Source organism: Cervus elaphus, chromosome 1, assembly GCF_910594005.1.
Source record: "Cervus elaphus chromosome 1, mCerEla1.1, whole genome shotgun sequence".
Taxonomy (NCBI): domain Eukaryota; kingdom Metazoa; phylum Chordata; class Mammalia; order Artiodactyla; family Cervidae; genus Cervus; species Cervus elaphus.
In genome coordinates this window covers 54431147-54446933 of record NC_057815.1, presented here as the reverse complement: position 1 = coordinate 54446933, position 15787 = coordinate 54431147, and the positions used below count along the sequence as shown (strand labels likewise).

The 15787-nt window shown below is 47.8% G+C and overlaps 1 protein-coding gene across 1 annotated transcript in view; it reads right to left on the bottom strand.

Moving 5' to 3' along the window:
• The window catches only part of GALNT18 (polypeptide N-acetylgalactosaminyltransferase 18), a 349951-nt gene that overhangs the window by 163674 nt on the left and 170490 nt on the right, over positions 1-15787 (bottom strand). Inside the window, exons 2-3 of the mRNA XM_043902975.1 lie at positions 15416-15608; positions 2429-2595 (exon numbers count right to left, since the gene is read on the bottom strand). Coding sequence (XP_043758910.1) covers positions 2429-2595; positions 15416-15608 — 360 coding nt within the window. The remainder of the gene's footprint in view (positions 1-2428; positions 2596-15415; positions 15609-15787) is intronic.

The following is a 15787-nucleotide window of genomic DNA, read 5'->3' as shown; positions in this document are numbered from 1 at the left end:
TGCTCTTAAAAGCAGAGATGGTTAGATTCTGCCTCAAACTTACTGGGTTAGAATCTTCTGGGAAGGTTTTTGCTTGATTTGTATTTTGAAGTAATTACAGACTCACAGGAAAGTACACAGAAGTACCCAAGGAGGTCCCATGCCCTTTTCACTCAGCCTCCCCCAATGTTAACATCTTATACAACTATAGCATGATATCAAAATGAGGACGCTGACATTACCAAAATCACAAAGCTTCTCCAGGTCTTTTCAGTAATATGTGCACTCATCTGGGTATGTGTTTGCAGTTCTGTGAAATTTTGTCAAGTGTAGCCTTGTGTAATCATCACCAAGTCAAGGTACTTAACTATGCCATTAACTCAATACTTCCCAGAGCTTTGGGTTTAAAAGGCCCCCATCTCTGATCTGATGAAGAACCCACCCACTCTTCCTCCTGCCCCCTATCCTGGGAATGACCACCATCCTCTAAGTCACCCTGGTTTGAGACTGAGTCATCATTTACCAGCCCTCCTTTGGCCTTCTCTTAGTCAAGAGATCCAATAGACGCTTCCTTTATAAAACCTCTCAGGCTCATATCTCAACCTCAGTCCCCATAGCCAACACAACTCCAGGCCCCTTAATTTCTTGCTGTATGGCTACAATTACGATGTACACGGTTCGCTTCTTCAAGCTGTCTCTTTCCCCCAACCAATGATATAAACCACATCCAAAGCCCTTCATTGCCCAGTCCTGACTGTATTACTTCTCTTACCAAAATATGGTTATCACCATTTAGAAAATTAAGTTCAAATCATTTAAATTCAAATATGAAACCCTCTATATGTGGCTCACTTTCCTTATCTAAATTTCTCAATCTCCATTTTCCCCCTCTTTTCCACATGAATTAATGACAAAACAGCATTCTTCAGGCCATAATAAAGCTTTTACCATGGGGATGAAATGAAAGACTCCAAGATTTCCTTCTTCTTGATGCTTTGTTCTCTCTTTTGTGATGAGAGGAGGTGGGGTGGGATGGAGCCTGGGGATGCCTTTTACTTGGGGGATACCATTACCCTCGGAAGGACGGCTCTTCCACCCCTTGCCTCCTGACAATGTAAGAGGCCAGGAGGACAGCTGGCCTTGCTGGAGCAAGATAGGGTTCACGAGCAGGCTAGTCACAAAATTGTAGTGTTAGCCACTGGGGATTGGGAGCTTTCTCAGCATCCACTCCTTGGACCCAGGCAGGTAGCTATATAGGTAGGTCTCCCTACTTGAGGTCTCCCTCACAATAGGCCATCACCTTTAAAACTCCTCTGCCTATTTGCTGCCATCCTAGGTGCCTTTTCCTTCCTTCACATCCATGGAACAATGAGAGTCACGTGATTCATAAGCACGGCCCTTCAGAAGGCTCTAAAATTCCCTTCTTACTACACTACACTACACTACACTTCTTACTACACGATAATAAAATGAAACAGAAAATTTGCTTATAGAGATTAAAAATATTTCAATTACCTGATACGTTTCAGCTTTAATTGATAACAAAATACAAATTTCTCATCTGAACTCATTACAGCAATGGATTCACTGGGAAATTTACTACCTGACATCAGAGAAAATGCTAAAGATAACATAAGCCCAATGACTGTGCTCTTGTGACCAGGTTGTATTATCTGCAGCACATTCATATTAAAGCTCCTATCAGGAGAACTGGTTCTCAAACTGTCTCAGTGCATGGTCTCTACGTTTGGAAACCATTATTAAGGAGATGGTACATATGGGAAAAATTGGAAGTCATGGAATATGTACCAAGGGAAAGAGGTACCTGGTGGTAGCCGGAGAAAGGGAGAAAAGCTGTGAGGGCTTCAATAAGGGATTGCAGGTCGCCTGGGGCTTTGCTCAGGTCAGATGGAATGTGGAGCAGGGGATGCAGAAAAGAAGCTAGGCTTTCAACAGCTCTGTGGCTGTCATTGCAGTATATATATCTTCTACCATGCTCACCATCAACGCCACTATGACCACCACCAGCACCATCAACACTTCCACCATCACCGCCACCACTGCCAGGACAACGTCAATGAAAAATCTTCTAGGCAAAGGCCAAGGCACACAGCAAAGTGGAATGATGCTTCACAGAAAAGAGTCACTGGAAAGGCTCACTGTGTATGTGGAGGGGGTGGAGGTCATGGCTATTTATCTCAGCATATTGCACTAGGATGTTGAGGGAGAGAGTTGACAGCCAGCGAGGAAAAGCTTAGGGAGACCAGGCCCCTCCGGAACGTGAAGAGGGCGCAACTGTGGACTGAATCTTCCAGAGTGGTAACCATCGTGAACCTCTCCTCTCGGAGGCAGCATCCCAGAAAAGGGAGAGCCATGGAGAGCCTGTAGAAAATGAGAACCCTGCACGGAGGCTGAGACGCCCGCACAGGGCAGGGAGCCGGGCACTCACCGTTACTGCTGTTGTCATCCACCAGGATGATCTCCTTGAGCAGGTGCGGAGGCGTGCGCGCGATGGCCGAGTGGATGGCGCGCAGCAGCACAGACAGCGCTTCATTGACAAAGATGAACACGATGCTCACCTCTGGGAGGCTGTCGGGGAATGAGAGGTTGCGGCACCTGGAAAGAAGAGCAGCCAGGCTCTGAGATCTGTCACCGACTCGGCGGGGGTCACCCCAGGTGCTGGCCCACCCATGTCTTGGCTCCAGCTTTGCTGGAAAGCTCAGGAGTCCATACTCTCCCCCAGGGTCTCCTCTTTGATATACTTAAGATAATCACCAAGGGTACAGCAGACAGGCCCTCAGCCACTGAAACCGGTTTGCCCCACTACAGAGTCTGAATTTGTCAACAACTCTCCCAGATGAACAGTTGTATCACTAGACCCTAGTACAGGGTCTGGAACCCAGCAGGCTGTCACCAAATGTTTACTGGAAGAATGACAGAGTATTTCTAAATCCAACAGGATGGGAAATGCAACCAAAAGAAAATCTTAGTTTTTCCAAAATGACAGCCAGTGCTTAAATGAGGCCAGACCTTAGATGACCTGCTTCAGGAGAAAAACATGTCTCCTTCCAGAGACTCCTCCTGCCAGAATCCACTCTGCCTCACTCCAGAAGGAACGCTGCCTAGAGCCTCTCTTATAGCTCTTTCATCTTACGGATCCAGCCTCCAGAAACAGGTGGAAACCAGAGGCAGTCTCAACATGATAGAGGACAATTCAGACCTTGTTTCACAGATGAAGATGCTAAGGCTCATAGAGGCTAAGTCCCCACCATGTGTCTGCTGCCAGGATTAAACCTCAACTCTGGTCTTCTTACTTCTACACCAGGGTTCTCCCTTCAAGGAGAAGTGGTCAGGTGAGAGACTGCCCCTAACTGTCCCATTTCCTCCTTAGCTCCATTGAAACCCATTGGAGGTCCACTTGGAGGTCTCTTATCCAAATGACATGAGGCAAAATCACAAAAGTCTGCATGCCACTCTCCAAAGGAAGGGGAACATGAGACCATAAAATTAGACCCCATCACGAGGCCAGACAACAAGGAATGTCATGGTTCCCAAGGGCATGTCAATTCCTTCTCCTGCAAGTATTGACTTTGTAGATGGGAAACCACTGCTGGTGCCCTTCTCTGGCTGACACTAAATACTGTTCCAGAGGGCACTGCGCTCCCATCTTCAGGACAGCTGAATGAAAGGAGAGAGCAGCAACTGTAGCCCTGACCTCGGTCCTCGGCTCAGAGTGGAGGCTGCCTGCTCCCCCCACTGGCCACTGAAGGTTCCAGGGGTTCAGGTGGTGACCGTGTTGCACTGCTCCAAAGTGGGAGGTACAGTCAGGTGAGCATAATAATGCAATAATGAGCATAATAGCACAGGGCTTCCGCTCGTTGTAATTAAAGTGCTGCAGGATAGGGATGGGCCTGCTCTTCCTTAATGAGGAAGGCTGCAGGATAACCAGCGCGGAGCAATTTTGGAGAAATCACAGTGGGGCCTCAGCCTGCTTAAGAGCAGATTAATAAACTAAAATCACTGTCTCTATGGTTACCAGAAATTTACAGAAACTTCTCTCATTCTATTTCCAGCTCTCCTTTTCTCTCACCAAAAAAAAAAAAAAAAAAAAAAGAGTGGGGGAAGGGAAAGAACCGAGCTTTTATCCAAATCTGCTTCATACTTAGGATGTGAGTAAGGCCACCAGGGTAACAGATTGGTATAGAATTCATTCATTCTTGCATTTAATGGAATCTATTGAGTTTTTTCCATGAGGCAGGTATTGCATTAAGGGTTAAAACAGAACATGGACAAAGTGCCTGTCCTCAGGGAACTTATGCTCTGAAGTGGGAAACAGGCAAACATGGCAGCAAACAAATGATACAGTTTCATTCAAGTGCTGAAATGAAAGGGAATGTGGTGTCAGAGGATAATGTGGTGCCCCGGCAGCTGTTCTGGAAGGAGTGGTCAGGGAAGGGCTCTATGAGGGGGAGAGGTTTGTCACCCGGCACGCCTCAGGTGCAAAGGCCCGTGGGGTGGTGGGGACAGTGTTGTGACTAGAGAGGAGGTGTGGAGGGAGCCAGGTCAGGTAACTGCAGCGAAGGGAGGAAGAGATGAGGAGGATGAGGGAGAAAGGCTGAATGAAGGAGAAAGGCTGGGATGCCTCCCTAAGCTCATCAGACCCTTTCAAAAAACGTGTTGTTGTTGTGAATAATACTGTCACAACAGCAATTAAAAGGTGGTGGTTAACAGTCAAATAATTCTTCTGGCCTTTCCTTAGGAATGGAAAATGATAGAAGTACTAACACACAACCTACTTGCTAATTGCAGTTTTAAAAAACACTTTATATGGTCAGACTACTAGCACATGACCTTTATTTTTCTTTTTTGAAAGTGTAATGAACAGCTCCTAATAAGATCACTATATCAGTACAAGCTAACTGTCTGCCCCACTAACTCCACCAGCCATGAGACTGACCCTAGTCTGTTCCTACATCTCCAGGGGTTGCCTCTGAGTTCTCAGAGCCTCAGCATCTAAAGCCTCAGGTGTTTCCCAAGTGTTTTTCAGAGTTAGGGGTTAACTGCCTTCCACGCCTCTCTTTCCTTTTTAAAGCTCCACATAACCACTCCAAGTTGAACTTCTCCCGGTAACGGCCATGGCTGTCCTGATGGGCTGGGCTGCCATGTCTGGTATCCATCTCCTGGTGACCTTTCTCCAAGCAGAGCAGAAATGTTATGTTTGTTTTTCAAGCTAAACTCTACTGATCACTACTTTTACATGCAAGACTCTTTCAAACTCAGCTGTTATATGGCAACCCTTTTGAACATAACAGAACACCTAGGAGAGTACATCACATTTGTGTGTGTTCATTTCTGTCTCCTCCCACTATAATGACCTTCCCTGAGAGCAGGGATTTTATTTTGCTACTGTGCTAGCTCCCAACCTTAAACCAGAGTCTGGCATATAGTAGGTTTTCGGAATTAAACCAACACGTTTATTTATTTTATCCGTGTATACCTCGCAGATATTGCAGGTTCGAGTCCAGACCACTGCAATAAGGCAAATACTGCAATGTAGTGAGTTATATGAATATTCTGGTTTCTCAGTGCATTTAAAGTTATGTTTCTATTACATGATAGTATATTGTGTGCAATAGCATTGTCTGAAAAAAACAATGTACATGCCTTAATTTAAAAATGCTTTATGGCTACAAAATGCTAACCATCACATGATAACACAGCACTTCAACTTGTAGAAAATGCAGTATCTGTGAAGCACAATAACGTGAAATGCAGTAAGACAAGGTGTCTGCATAAGGCCTGAATTTCACATGCATGCCACTGATCTCAGCTTGCTCTTTTTTGTATAAACCTCCCCCCTAGAAGGAGAGTCAGGTCTTCTCTCACCAGCAGGGCCTTCCTTCTCCTGCTCTCCCTCACCGGGATTTTGGCCCCAATTGCTCACGTTCCATCTCCAGCAGCTCTCAGTCCCTCTGCACTATAACTAAGCGATCCCCCCTGGCCAAATGTACTGAGCTCCTTAAATCCTTCCTCCCTCCCTTCTCTCCGGAGAGTCACTCAAGGCCCTCCCATGATCAGCCTCAGTGTTTTTCTCCAGACACAGCATCTAACCTAAACCTGGGTCTCGAGAGTAGAGAGGTGAAGCGTGGGCAGGATAAGAAAGACGAGGTGGGCTAGTTTATAGGGAGAGAGCATTGTGGGGGAGAAGGGATGGATAAACCCACCCAGGCACTGACCCAACTGTGCCCTGAATTGCTGTGTGATCCTGGGCAAGCCACTCCCCTGCTCTCCATGTCCTGTCACATGGAGGCAGGGACAGAGGAAGGCAGGGGAAATGATCGTTTTAGGTGTCTTCTCCATATTGTTCAGGATCTTCTCTCTAATATGTGATGAACGGAAAACATCTCACTAAAGAAATAGTTTGCAAACTTCCTCTTCCTCCTAGCCAGCACCTGGCCATCACCAAATGCCACAAGACACATATATCCGATCACCACCATAGTAGTGACTAGGCAGTATGACCAACTCATCCAAGTCTGCCCAGGACTCTCCCAGTTTCAACACTGAGAATCCCTAGCACACTAGGATGGTTGGCCATCCTATGACTAGACCACAGCTTCTTGATGGCACAGATCTTGCTCACAACTGCGCATGCTCTGCCTGTCCTGGCCATCAGCAAGCATTCATTCAGCCAGCATCTGCTGAATAAACTGAGGCTACTGTTTCAAAGCACCCAACACACATATAATGGATACACATACTCCTGGTTCCTATCTTCATCTCAACATTGAAGCAGAACTTACAGGGCTGAGGGGAGAGGCAAAAGGAGGGAGGAAGACCAGCATGTCAGATGAGATGTCCTCATACCTCCCGGTCCCACCCACCATCATTACTGCCGGACACTGAACTGAGGACAGGAGTCTGCCTGCAGCAGGGCATCCTGAGTCCTGCCAAAGGAACACACGTCCAAGAGCTGCTATGGAGGAGGGTTGTTTCAGACCAAACCAAGTGCTTCTGCTCCAAAATCTGGCCACTTTACCAACAACCAGCCCCAGCCTCTACCTGATGGCTATGCCTCTTATATTCACATACCAGTGATCTCCCCCTGCCCCGTGTCTGCCAGAGTCTGGCCAACACAGCCTCTGCTCCCAGAGCCTGCCATCCCCACCTGCTCTGGTGTCTGCCTCTGTCTACCCCATATCTGCTCACTTCTCCAGGAAAGGGCCAGGGTACGTGAGAGTCGGAGGAGCCGCCAGGGTGTAACCGACCCTTCCCTATTTATATGCCTTGAGAAAGCCTGACTGTACCAGACTGGTCCCTCACTCATTTTGAGAAGAGGCACATTCTCCTGTAAAATTCAGCCATAAAAGTTCCCTTTGTACTTTTATTCTTGTTCAAAGTTAAGCCATTTTCCACTAAAGATAAAAACAAGGCATTTCTGAGCGGGGAGAACTGTGGCTGTCTAATAAGCCGGGATTGATGGTCCTGATAAAGTCGACTGCATCGATCCCTGCACAGAGGCGGTGTGGGAACGGGAGCCTCCCAGCAGAGCTCCCCGGGACGGTTTTGAGCTGTTCATGAGGCAAGTTTATGTCGAGGGTTTTAGTGATGCCGTAACCTGCGAGAGGCAGAGAGGCAGTGCCAGACTAAGAGAAGCCAAGTCAGGCACCCAGGAACTGAGTACCAGCCAGGACAGCAGCCAGACACCTCCATAGTGGAGGGATGGATTCTTCCTGTGACTCTGGCAAACCTATGAGCTCCCAGAGCATCGAAGCATGACTCGTAGAGGCCGATTGACCCCTTCCAGTGTGAAGATCAAAGTAGAATGTGAGCTGGGGGCTGTTGGCCAATGTATATGGGGAACAGGGTCTAACTATGCCTGCGTTCTGTGAGGGCAGGAGGGACCCACCTGGACCAAGCAGAGGGAAGATAACAGTCCCCTGAATACCCACTCCCCTGAGTGTCCCTAGCTCCTCTTTCTTCCTAGGTTTCTCCTAGTTAGGCTCGAGGGTCTCCCCTGTACCCGCAGTCAGCACACAAGGGTTCAGCTGCACTGTTGACCACCTAAGGATGGCACCCTGGGATCAGCAGTATCTTCTTATCCCTTCATGGCCAACTGTGTCCTCACCCTAGCCTCTACCCTCCCACCTACACCCACAGGACTTGCTTGATCCTCCTCTGACTTCACTTGGTTAGACTTCTGGCTTCTTCCAGAACTTTTCAGATTAGATAGGCTCCCAGCCTGCCAGCATCCAGTATGCTGGACTTAATGAGAGAGACCCAAGGATGAGAGCAGTGTTGGGGTTCTCACTGGGCATGCGTGCAGTCAAGACTTCCACTCCTGGAGGCTGGTATCTCTATCTCTGTAACCTCTGGAGCTCAGAGGCTGCACCGTGCTTGCTACTCCTACTGCCCAGGGACTCTGCACAGAATATCTGGAAGTAACAACATTAATAATATTCACTTACTGAGTGCTTATGACTTGCCATAAATCAAGCTAAGAGATGTATGGATATTTTTACTTTTTTTTCCCTCTGATTTTTATTCTTTCCTAAAGTCCTATAGGGTAAACATTTTATCCCCATTTTATAGATGAGGGCAATTGGATTGAGACAGCAAGTTATTTTCCAGGACTTCCACCTGGGCTCATTTGCCTCCAAAGTCAGTGCCCAAAGGTCCTATTAAACTAGGGTCTGCACCTTCCTTCTATGACCATCTAGAGATTTGTTTGGCCAGACACTGGTGTTGTGACAACCCAGAGACCTGGTGGAGGGAGGGACAAAAAGGAAGTCACTCCAGGTCAACTCTGATGAAAGACAGGGTGGACACAGTACATCTAGGAGGATGATGTGGACTATTACAATAAAGCTCTACTGGCCATGTGAAGCCTAAATTGCCTTCCTGTTTCACTGCTTCCATTGAGATAAGCAATCCCCGAACACACTCTTTGTTTGAAGCTGTGTTCTCTGCCCTCCTCCAGAGCCTAGGTGTGTGGCTTCTGATGGTGTGATTATGTGACTGTGTGTAGACACTGGCTTACAAAGAATCCCAGCCACCTGCTGTCACCTGAGTAAGCTCAGCTCCTTCCTCCCTGAGAGCACACATATAACCCAGCAAAGAAAGACACAGTGCACTTCCTAGACTGGGATGGGATCCCTGTTAGACTCTCACAGGCTCCTTTGTTTCACTCTCATGCCACATGTATGCTATTGCCACTTACCTTTTAATGTGATTATTTAACAGATGTCAGTATTGCCACTAGACTATAAGCTGCATGAGATCAAGACCACCTCTGCTTTGCTCACCAGCCTGCCCCCTCCACCGCCCATGCCTCATGCAGCGTCCAGCACAGAGTACAAACTCTGGAAGCACCCAGTATCTGGCTGAAAGAACAACTGAACAAATGCTCAAGCAGTGAAGAGTAGAATGAATGCAGGCCCGAGAAAACCCCGTGGGTGGGATTTCCACCACAGCCTAACAGAATGGAATCATGGAGTTGAACATTTACTCCCTGCCTGACCACAACAATAAGCCCAGATCATCCAATAAGCCAGAGGGGTCATGGAGTCAGTGGGGATATTTCATGTAGCCAGGGGCTTCAAGGTCCTGGTAGAACGCATGTCTGGCTCAGATGTGGAAGAGATAGTGGACAGGAGTTTTAATTATCTACAAGGCAAGAGAAACGGACCAGCCTCATCTCAGAAGAGCACCTGACCCCAGAACGACAACAGGTACAATTCTAAGCAGAGGTGATCATCAAAACGTCCAGCTTTCACTCAGAACCAGAAGTTCTTAACATCCTTTCAGGGACTCTACTGATTTGGAGAGAGGATCTGCTATATCAAACATAGACTGTAAGTAGAAGGAGGAGGGAAGTGAGTCAATTAAAATGTAAACAGCCAACAGGAAGCAGGGCAATCATTTGTTCCCAAAACTTATTAGAAATTAGAAAATGGGTTTGCTGGGACTACACAGACAGCACCCAGAAAACAAAAGTCAGCTGGCTCTGGTGGAGAAGTCACACAAGGGACCGAGCATCTCCATGTGGTGGGTTTGAGGGTGAGCAGGCCAGGCCTGTGGCAAGGAGAGCTGAGGAACGTGGGGGGTGGGGTGGGGAAGGCAGGCAGTGCAGGTGGGAAGAAGGAGGATGGGGCATCTTTGCTTTCCAGCAGAGCCTGGCTCCAGCCTCCGATGCTCGGAACTCTGGGGCTGGGGAGAAACCACTCTGATCCATCTTGCAATGCCTGCCTAGCCCTCCTCTCATCTAGGGTCAGGGGATTCCTTGTGTGTTTAGTGGCCCGTGTGATTCCTTGTCTGTTTAGTGGTCCTTCTAGTACTTAGTCATGACTGTGCCCCCCAGGCCATCTCGTTTACAAATCAGAGACCCAAATGTGCTCAGTTGCTCAGTCGTGTCTGACTCTTTATGACCCCTTTGACTGTAGCCTGCCAGGCTCCTCTATCCAGGGAGTTTTCCAGACAAGAATACCGGAATGGGCTGCCATTTCCTCCACCAAGGGATCTTCCCAACCCACGGATCAAACCCAGGTCTCTTGCACCTCCTGCATTGGCAGGCAGATTCTTTACCACTGAGCCGGCAGGGAAGCCCAGGGACCCAGAAGAAGAGTAACAAAAAGTTAAATAGCAGTTACGGTGATGTCAGGCAATGTTCTAAGGCATCTACATATATTACATGTTCAATCTTTGTATTACCATCTCCAATTTACAGACAGGAAAACCAAGGAACAGAGAGGCTACTTAACTTGCTGGAGATCAACCAGCTTAGAAGTAAGAGACCTGGCCTTGGAATCCAGGCAATTGGGTTTTACATATTACTCTATAATCTAGCAGAGACTTTATCTGTCTGTCATGTTACCCAGTTTTTCCTCTTGAGTTGTTCTCCTCTAAACATACCTCACTTTCTCTATATCCCATAAAATCCAATTCTGTAGCTTTGATCTGAGTAGCAGAGTAGAACAAAACTATTCACCTCCCCATTTTAAGACATTAATATTGCTCAAGATTACATTATATTTAAGGACAATCATGTGATACTACTGGTTCATAATATGTTTAATTAACCAGGAACCATAAGTACTTTCCCAGATTGCCCCAGTTAAGAAGTATTTCCTCCTGTGTCTGTCAGTTAGCATTTTTGATGCAGCAGCAGAATCATTACTCAGGGTGTTGATTTAACCCCTTTGTCCTGAGGCAACCATCATGGAAGTCTCATCTTCCAAAGACCTCTGGGTCATCTCCACAGAGCCAAGATTCTAAACTAAAAAAGCTCCCCTAGGAAGGGTGGGGCAAGGGGGCTGAATAGCATCCTAGAGACACAGACCTATGTAAAACACTGGGAACTTGATCAAGTTTCTTAACCTTGCAAATATTCAGCATTCTCCTATATAAAATGTGAATAATAATAACTACCCCATAGAGACAGGAGGATAAAAGTTAAAGGAGAAAGTAGACATTAATCTGTCTGCACAGTGCCTGGCACACAGGAAGGGCTGGTGAGCAGACAGTGGCTCTTGGTGTAAATCCTTGGCCCCGGGGAAGCAACCCCTAGATAATCCAGCAATCATGTCCCAGCTTCTCACCTGAAACTGCCCCGCTTCCCCACCAGGACCAGATACATAACCTGTGGGGCTCCGTGCAGAAGGAAAACATGGTGGCCTTTGTTGAAAACTTACTAAGAATTTTAACACAGCAACAGCAGAATACTAAACCAAGGGCAGGGCGCTTTTAACCTTCTGAGGATCTTGTGTAAAAGGGGCCCGCTGTATAGTGTCCTGATACTAACCCTGCCACTGTAAGAAAGTCCTGCACCTTGGTGCCTTCAAACAACACATACTAGTTATCTTCAACTCTGGAGGCCAGAAGTCTGACAGAGGTCTCACTGGGCTGAAGTCAAAGTGTCAGCAGAACTGCATTCCTTTCTGGAGGCTCCAGGTGATAACCTGTTAGACACTGTCCTTGCCTTTTTCAGTATCTACAGGTTGCCCCCATTCACAGCTCTTTTCCATCTTCAAAGCCAGCAGTGTCTGGCTGAGTCCTTCTCACATTGCCATTGCTCTGGCTTTCTCTTCCACATTTAAGTGCTCAGGGATTACTCTGGGCTCATCCAGATAATTCAGGATGATCTCCTTATTCTAAAGCCAACTGATTAGCCACCTCAATTCCATCTGCAACCTTAATTCTCCTTTGCCATGTAATATACCATGTTCAAAGGTTCCAGAGATCAGGACACGGACACCCTTGGGAGGCCATTACCTGCCTACCATACATGCTGCTCATCAAGCCAGTCCTGCTGAATCCCAAAGTTCAGAGATCCCAGAGGTCTGTCTAGCAGCTGCAGCATGAAGACCCTGTGGCCCTCCAATCCGTACACACAGATCTGGTGGCCATACTCATAGTGGTAACACCGCAAACACCCACAGCCACTTTGGATGGACCCTAACCTGCTCCCAGGAGGATCCAGAGCCCCGGCTCCAGGCTGCATTCTTTCCCTGCTGTAATCCCGTCCTGACTCTTTCCACTTCAATGTTCTTCTTTCCACAGAGTCTCCCCAGCTCAGGACCCACGACTCCTTTGGGGGCAGGTGTGCATGCTTCTGCCCCTGATGCTCCCACCAGGGGCTGCAGAAAATAGTCCAATCCTCTTTACCAGCCCCTTGTTCCCTGGTGGCTCAGACATAAAGAATCGGCCTGCAGTGCTGGAGACCCAGGTTCAGTCCCTGGGTCGGAAAGGGAATGGCTACCCACTCCAATATTCCTGCCTGGAGAATTCCATAGACAGAGGAGCCTCTTGGCTGCAGTTCATGGAGGAGCAAAAGAGTCAGACACAATTTAGCGACTAAACCACCACCACCACCAAGGAGGTGATGAATCCCAAATTACAGCTGGGCAGTGACAAGTACAGATGACAACTGGGGCTTGTGACTGGTACCTAAAGTGGAGCCAGTCTTGTGGGACTGAGCCCTTAACTTATGGGATCTGACACTAACTCTGGTAGGTAGCATCTAAAGCTAATTGAATCGTAGGGACACCCAGCTGGTGTCACAGAATTGGTCGATATGGGGAAAAAAAACCTCAATCTGGTGTCAAAGTGTCATGAGTAGGAGAGTAAAGTGTGCATCTCCTACTTACTCCAGAAGGTTACTGTGAGACATCAAAGAGTTAATATAAATAAAGTGCGAAATGTTTCCCTGAAAACATGGCTCATGCTATATAAATGTTTGGCAGTGTAATTTGAAATAGGATGACAGTAAAGATATTGAAAAGATGTTTCTAAAATGCATTAAACGGGATAAACAAGCAATGACCTTGTTACAAGGCAGTGATGTTTTCATGGAAATTAACAGACAAACAGAGGCACTGTTTTACCCAAGCATGTGCTTGTTTCGAGTGGTCCACCAACGGCTCTCTAATCCTGGGTGCGTGTCTGGCACAGCAGCTGAAGTAGAGCTAGACAGAGCCTTCCAAGCCCATGTGCAAAGAGAAACCACCGTCCTTGGAGCCTCTGCACGAGCCCCTGCTGAGAGCAGAAGGTTCAGCTCTGCCTTTTATCAGAGATTCTGTTTTACTGGCTATAAAAAAGGGGTTGACAGAAGTCGCCTTGCCCACAGGGGAGGTGTGGAAGCTCCATAAACTGTAAAGTTCTGTGCAGAGGACAGGTCTTTCCATTATGATTACTGCTTCTCTCCAGTGGCTCAGGAGGAAACCACAGAATTCAGCTCACCTGGAATCCTTCAGAGACATCCCCCTCTGGCCCTCGCTCCCGCACCTGCCGCCACCTTCTTAGCAAACTCGGGAAGTCCAGGCTGGGCTGCCTTTTCTGAATGCACTTCCTTCAGAGCGGGCTTTCCAGGGAGCCCTGCACTTTAGAGAAACGCCTCGAGGCCTCGTCTCTCTAGCTGGCAACTCCTGCATCTCTCCCATGGAGACAGGAAGGACTGGTGTGCAGGGCACCTCTCTCAGTGAGGGATGGAAGGGCTGCAGAGTCAGTCAGCTCTCAGCACGCCTCCTGCACAGTCAAGGCCAGCCCAGCGGTGGGCTCGAGTCAAAGGCCCGGATTTGGCTTCTGGATACATTGGTTCAAGTCTTGGCTCGGTCACTTATTCAACTGTATGACGTCAGCCAGAACTCTTACTCTTTCTGCTCCTCAGCTACTTCGATGCTGAATGGGACTGTGCCAGCTGCCTGCCCACCTTCATGCAGGTTGGTGTGGTCCATATGGGAAGCACATCTCAACCAGTCAAGCCCATGTAAACACCAGTCATCATTACAGCCACACTGCAGTCGGCAAAATCTACCATTTCCCCTTATTTTGGGAAAAATGCGTATTGAGTTGCGCCTGAGTCCATAGCTTCTGTGCTGGCCAAGATCATGGCTGAGGCCTCTGCAGAGTCCTGTGTGTGTGATAAGTTGCTTCAGTCATGTCCGACTCTGCGACCCTATAGACTGTAGCCCACCAGGCTCCTCTGTCCACAGGATTCTCCAGGCATGAGCACTGGACTGGGTTGCCATGCCCTCCTCCAGGAGATCTTCCTGACCCAGGGATTGAACCCGTGTCTCCTGCATTGCAGGTGGATTCTTTACCCATTGAGCCATCTGGGAAGCCCCCAAGTATTTTTTAAATAAACATATACTCTTTTTTCCCCTTGTAGATCCTCAGATGGTCTTTCATCACTAGAGCCCAGCCAGGTTCCCCTGGGCCAAGAAAAACCATACCTAACTACAGGGCATACAGCAGAAACTCAATAAATATCTATGAAACTGAACTGAACTCTCCTTTCCAAAGAACACATACTCCAAACCCAGAAGCAAGATCTTTCTTGAAAACTCCAGACACAAGCTAACTGGTTTGCAGCTTTAAGAAAATTTTAAAAATAAGTAGAAAGAGAGGAAGAGAAGGTGCAGAGGGGGGAGCTCACAAAAGTTAATGAGATTTTTTCAGCTGTGGTACGTGCCCACATTTTTAATAATTAGGAGTAATAAAAATTCCAACTGAACCTTAAAGGAACATCTTTTGTAACAAAGAGAGAAGTCAAGACAGACTTCTCTGTCGGGTGTAATGACTTGTTAGCCTTGGAAGATGGATGTACTTTAAGAAACTAATTTACAGAAAAAAATAATTGTTCATAAAAATGCAACTAATTGGGTTAAAATGACTTATTAACAGGAGTGCCAGATGATTCTTGTGCCCTTAAGGATTAAATTCGGTTATTAATCCTCAAAATGTCTTATTTCTAGTGGAAAAAAGCCTTCTCCCTGCTTAGCAGATGGAGAAACTGAGGCTTGAGGAGGAAGGGGAGAGTGACTTGCTCGATGCAGGCCGAGGGGGGAGGACACCCAGTCCTGGCTCTGTCTCCAGCACGACAAGGACCCCACCTCCCTACGGGCAGGTCGACAAGGGCCTGGCCACTGACTCTGCTCACCCACTGGGTCTGAGGTCAGGCAGGGGCCGGTCGAGGGGTAGGCGGTCACTGAGGTAGGCGTTGTAGCCGTAGTACTGGAACTGCTTCAGGGCCACACGCCGGCCTTCTGGGCTGAGCTCCTGGCCCCAGTGTGCAAACAGAGAGGAGTCTGTGAAGGGCTCAGCCTCTGCCTCCTCAGGTTTGGCGGGGGCCTCTGGAGAAAGAAGGGATAAGGAGACAGTAGGTCAGAGTACACTCTTGTATATGCCATGACAACCCCTTACCCTTCCTCACCATTGCTTTGGATAAAACGATCTTAGCCCCAATGTTGGGGGTGGGGAGGAACAGAACCGTCATGCTCCCCCAAGCTCATTTATCCTTCCATACATCCAT